The sequence below is a fragment of the Emys orbicularis genome, chromosome 4 (genome assembly GCF_028017835.1).
Source record: "Emys orbicularis isolate rEmyOrb1 chromosome 4, rEmyOrb1.hap1, whole genome shotgun sequence".
Taxonomy (NCBI): domain Eukaryota; kingdom Metazoa; phylum Chordata; order Testudines; family Emydidae; genus Emys; species Emys orbicularis.
Window position 1 is genome coordinate 66,646,718 of NC_088686.1, and position 6,000 is coordinate 66,652,717.

At 41.8% G+C, this 6,000-nt stretch overlaps 1 protein-coding gene across 1 annotated transcript in view; it reads left to right on the plus strand.

Moving 5' to 3' along the window:
* The window catches only part of HEATR4 (HEAT repeat containing 4), a 43,087-nt gene extending 39,568 nt beyond the window's left edge, over window positions 1–3,519 (plus strand). The window contains exon 16 of the mRNA XM_065404282.1: window positions 3,343–3,519. Coding sequence (XP_065260354.1) covers window positions 3,343–3,519 — 177 coding nt within the window. The remainder of the gene's footprint in view (window positions 1–3,342) is intronic.
* The last annotated feature ends 2,481 nt before the right edge of the window (window positions 3,520–6,000 follow it).

A 6,000-nucleotide genomic window follows, 5' to 3' on the forward strand; every position in this document is an offset into this window, starting at 1 on the left:
CTCTTGAGCCAGCTGAAGACAAAATAGAGGGGTTTTCCCAGGGCATATATAGTCTCTCTGGTCTTATTGGAAACCCCTCTCTCTCCCTGTGTAGAATCCAGCTACAAAATGGAGTTTTGGAGTCACATGGGCAAGTCACATGTCCATGCATGACTCAGTTTTCTACAGGATGTTCCCAGGAAAGCTCAGATGTGGATTGGCATCTATCAAGGTTCATTGTTAGCCAAGTACTCCCAATTACTTGAATAACCCCTTCACACTATTCTTGACCAAATCTGCCTTAGGTGCTTTCGACAGCAAACACTTTAAATACAAGCATAGAGCCAATGCTCATAACTTCAGATATAAAAATGATACATGCATACAAATAGGATGAATACATGCAGAAGAACATAACCTTTGCAAAGATATGTTACATGGCATATCTAGCATAAAACATATTCCAGTTATGTCATATTTACACTCATAACAGGGCCGGCTCTGGCTTTTTTGCCGCCCCAAGCAAAAAAAAAAAAAAAAAAATCGGGGCGGCCAGAACAGCAAAGCAAAAAAAACAAGAACCTGCAGCGTGTCCGGAGCCAGGGTGCAGGGGGATTCCCTGCGCTGCAGACGTGCCCCGGCTAGTGGGGGGGAGGGGGAGGGAGTGGGGGGAGAGAGAGAAGGGGGGGCGGCCAGGGCTTCAGCGGGGCGCTCGCCACGCAGCCCCGACCGCGGCCTGCTGGGAGGGCTCCGTGCCGCTCCGGTCGGCGGGGAGGGAAGGACGCGGGCTGCCCTGCCGGGCTTGCTACAGACCTGGTACCGGTTGGGGCAGACGGAGTGCGCAGCCCGCTCCCAGCAGGGCGCTCCCCTCCTCCTCCACGCCGCCGCCCCCTACAGGGCAGCCAGATCGGCGAACAAAAAAAAAAAAAAGCGTCCGTGCCGCCCTAAGATTGGGTGGAATGCTGCCCCGTAGAATCTGCCGCCCCAAGCACGAGCTTGCTCGGCTGGTGCCTGGATCCGGCCCTGACTCATAAGCATATTTCTATAAAGCATTATGGGGTGCAACGTCACAAGCTCATCTAGTCTTACCTGTATATCACAGGCCAGCCAGCAAGCCAGTAACCAGAACCAGACCAAAGTATTAAAGTCCTCAGGAAACTAAATTATTGTCTGCCACAGGCAGAGAACAGGAGGGACCAAGATGCATCAATGCCTGAGGCCCCTGCAATGGCAGGGAATTAATATATGAGATAATCCTACCAAGTGACCTGTGCCTAATGCTGCAGAGGAAAGTGATTAGTTGAAAATGATCAGCCTATGAGGCATGATTAATCCCACTTACACTCATGGGCTGGGACAATAATCCACAAATGCCGTGTTTAGAGTCTTTCCATGAATTTTACTGCTTTCCCTAAAATCTAAGTTTTCATTGAAGAAAATTAAATTTCTAGTTGTACTAACTGTGAAGAAAACTTGCAGCCTTTAACTTGAGGCACTATTCTTCTATGATTAGAGGAAACAGACCAAAACAATATCACTAAGGGCCAAATCTTTTCCTGTGCAGAACTAATTTAAACAGGGGTCCTGCACATAGGCTAGGGGAACAGAATCCTTCCCCTGGGCTGCTGAAGATGAGCAGAACCAATCCATGGCTACTGCAAGTGCTACATATGGGGCTAGAAGTGACCAGTAAATTTGCATAGTAATGTATCCATTGGTTGTACCTCCTTGTTCTGTACCCAAGAAACCTTCCACACTACCACATAGGGCATTTCCACCAAGCCTGGAGTTACCACTGCGCAAGGAATGGAAACAACACCATGTGATTTAGGTGATCAAACATGTAGTGTGAATTAATGAATACTTATAGTGATCAGTTCATGAACAAACCATAGATTAAAATTTGTTTGCACCAACTAATCATCAAAAAAATGCAGTAGTGAACAAATTTGTAAAATTCATGCCTTGTTCAAGGATAATTTGCAAAAAGAAAATAAAAGGGGGTGGGGAATGTACTGAATCAGTTGTTTTCAACTAATAATTCAAGGTGTAGTTGTAAATCTGTATTGTTTGTTTACTGTAGTATGTAAAGACTGTAATTGACTATGAAGTATAAGGTGATATGTTTGTATGAAAGACACTAAACAATAAATTAGATTGTGTTATTGTAATGAATGGAGGTAGGAATATCTAATGGGTAGGGTAGGGGAGTGGGAGTCAGAACTTCTGGGTTCTATTTCCAGTTCTGCTATTGACTGGGTCAAATCCTACTTGCCTGACTCACACGAGAAAATCCATTGAGTTCAGTTCAATCTCTCGTGTGAATTAGTGGGACCAATACTGGAATGCTGTGTCCAATTCTGGTGTCCACACTTCAAAAAGGATGTTAAAAAATTGGAAGCGTTCAGAAAAGAGCTACAAGAATGATTGGAAGTCTGGAAAACATACTGTATAATGGGAGGCTTAAGAAGCTTAGGCCTGGTCTACACTAACCCCCCAAATCGAACTAAGATACGCAACTTCAGCTACGTGAATAACGTAGCTGAAGTCGACGTACCTTAGTTCAAATTTACCGCGGTCCAGACGCAGCAGGCAGGCTCCCCCGTCGATGCCGCGTACTCCTCTTGCCGAGCTGGAGTACTGGCGTCGACGGCGAGCACTTCCGGGATCGATTTATCGTGTCTAGACAAGACGCAATAAATCGATCCCAGAAGATCGATTGCTTGCCGCCGAACCAGCGGCTAAGTGTAGACATACCCTTAGTCTGCTTAGTTTATCCAGGAGAAGGTTAAGAGGTGACTTGATCACAGTCTACAAGAACCCCCTGGGGAAGAGATTTAATCTAGTAAAAAAAGGTGTAATGAGATCCAATGGTTGGAAGCTGAAGCTAGACAAATTCAGAGTAGAAATAAGGCATAAATTTTGAAAAGTGAGGGCAACTAACCATTGCAGCAACTTACCTAAGGGTATGGTGGATTCTTGAAGTCTCTAAATCAAGACTGGATGTTTTTCTAAAATATATGGTATAGCTCATAAAGAAGATACAAGATCCCAGACTGCTCCTGTAGATGATCATAATGGTCCCTTCTGACCTTAACATCTAATGTATGGAAAGTGTTTTGAGATTCTCGGATAAAAAGTGCTGCAGAAGGGCAAAGTATTATTACTTGTATTATTACTTTCCAGTAAAAAAGAGTGACTCAAATTAGATCAACTCAGACTTTATTCATACCAAATATCTATCTGGGCATTTGATCCAAAATATTTCTGCAGTGATAGTGTAAAGAAACAGCCACTCAGTCCCTTATCCAAGGTTTCATCTTTGCCTTAAGTTCAAATTTTACTTCAATTCTTTCATTTCAGTCATTTGTGAAAATCTCTTCAAGGCCCTGGACACAAGAAGCCATCTTATCAACACTGGGAAATCACCACAGTGATGTGTCATCATGTATGAATAAATGGTCAAACCCTATGGAAAGGGGGCACTCATCAGGATCACTTTGCAGGGAGAAGAATCCATCCGACCTCTTTGGCCCATGACAAGAGACCAGATTGTTACTTAGCTTAACCTCACATATTCCTTGTGGGGAAGAAGGTATGGGAATTCTGGATGGTCCCCAAAGTCATAAAGACATCTTGTTAGACTTTGGGAGCTGTGTATGACCTTTGGCTGGAAGCATGAAATCTGTCTTGGTAACAGGAATTTTTTTCTGTGACTAGATTATCTGTAAAATAACCCTGCTCTGTAGCTGAAGTATATACACACTTTCTTTTACTACTGCTATCAGTGTTTATCTCATTAGAGATGGTAGACAATGGGATATTTCTTTTCGGACCAACAAATGATTTTTACATATATAAGACACAAACTTTGGAGCTAAAAAGATATGCTCAAACCTTTTTCGTCTGAAAATATGGTGGTCCAGTGTAAAGGAATTACTACCTACCAAGTACCCTTCTTGAGAATGAAAAGGGCTACCTTTTCTGCATATCTCCTAATTAAAATGGATAGGTGGAATTAGGCTCAGTAGGAAACATCATCAGCCTAATATAACACCAGAAACACGATTTCCAGGAAGACTAACATCTTGGCATGTAGCTGGAATGACTGCATTTCTACTTATGGGTCTCTTTAATCAAATGGGCTTCATACAGAGATTCTAAATTGTTATGCTTATAGTGCCTTGTATGGTTTCATGTCTGATCTTGGGTAATGTTTTACCATAACCTCCACCAATAATGTAAAACAGAGAAAGGTATTTAAGAGACAGAGGCTAAGGCAGGTGAGTCATAAACTTGACTCAATCTCAGGTATTTAGGGAGTATATATTCCCTGGCTGGAAACCACCTTCCTATTAATATGGTACAAGGAGCTCTATGAAAGGTTTTTCAAAGTATCATCAGGTGTTATTTTGGGCTGTGCTCAGTTATTTTGTATCCAAACAGCCTGATGTGGGCAGATTTACTTTACAAGGTTATATTACACCAGGAATGGAATTTGAGTTGGGTAGGATCCAAGTTCCAGTATATTTCTATTCAGACCCGAACTTCTGCTTATAATAGAGATGGGAGACACCAGGTGACAAGCTATATCCTCTTAAGCAATTCCAAGAGCCAAAGACTGTGGGGCTACATAGCATTTTATGCCAAATGTATTAAAGTACCCCCATCCCACTCATTCTTGTCTGTTCTCTCCTAGGACTTCATGCTTCCCAGAATGATGATATATAAATGACTATAAACTTACACAAGTTTAGGGAATACTGCTTGTTTGAAATGTCAATTACACAAGGTTAATTCTATGCTAAGGGAACTTTCCTCCCCTATCCTCCAATTCAATTGTTATTTCAGCCATCAAGACTCACTTCAGATGGACAAGGCTAACAAGTTTAATGAATTTCAGTGTGTTACTATGGTGAATCATTAAAGCCCTTCTGGTCAATAACAAATTTCAATATGAGAATACCCCTCTGGCATATTTTTATTATGAGAACAGTTTCTTGAGCAGCTCAATTAGACAGAGGAAAAGTGCACTAGGTTGGAAGTCCTACTCAATTTGGCATGCTGAAACATTCTGTGGCAGAGAGATCCGTAACTCCAATAGCACGAGGTCGCTGTAATTCAGGATTTAGGCAATTTAGTAGATCATTGGTGGGGGAAACTTGCTTAGCACCCACCTACACTATATCTGACTTAAAAGAATTTTATTAGCCTCTTGCAGTCATGAATACCAAAGTTACTCACATACACAATAAACAGCTAAAGCTCATAAAAGTATACAGGACTCTTGTGTAGGATACTTATTTATTACGTAAATTAAGCTGTCATGGGATAAAAGGGAAGGTCCTTTCATGGATTGAGAACTGGTTAAAGGACAGGGAACAAAGGGTAGGAATTAATGGTAAATTCTCAGAATGGAGAGGGGTAACTAGTGGTGTTCCCCAAGGGTCAGTCCTAGGACCTATCCTATTCAATTTATTCATAAATGATCTGGAGAAAGGGGTAAACAGTGAGGTGGCAAAGTTTGCAGATGATACTAAACTACTCAAGATAGTTAAGACCAAAGCAGATTGTGAAGAACTTCAAAAAGATCTCACAAAACTAAGTGATTGGGCAACAAAATGGCAAATGAAATTTAATGTGGATAAATGTAAAGTAATGCACATTGGAAAAAATAACCCCAACTATACATACAACATGATGGGGGCTAATTTAGCTACAACGAGTCAGGAAAAAGATCTTGGCGTCATCGTGGATAGTTCTCTAAAGATGTCCACGCAGTGTGCAGAGGCGGTCAAAAAAGCAAACAGGATGTTAGGAATCGTTAAAAAGGGGATAGAGAATAAGACTGAGAATATATTATTGCCCTTATATAAATCCATGGTTCGCCCACATCTCGAATACTGTGTACAGATGTGGTCTCCTCACCTCAAAAAAGATATTCTAGCACTAGAAAAGGTTCAGAAAAGAGCAACTAAAATGATTAAGGGTTTAGAGAGGGTCCCATATGAGGAAAGATTA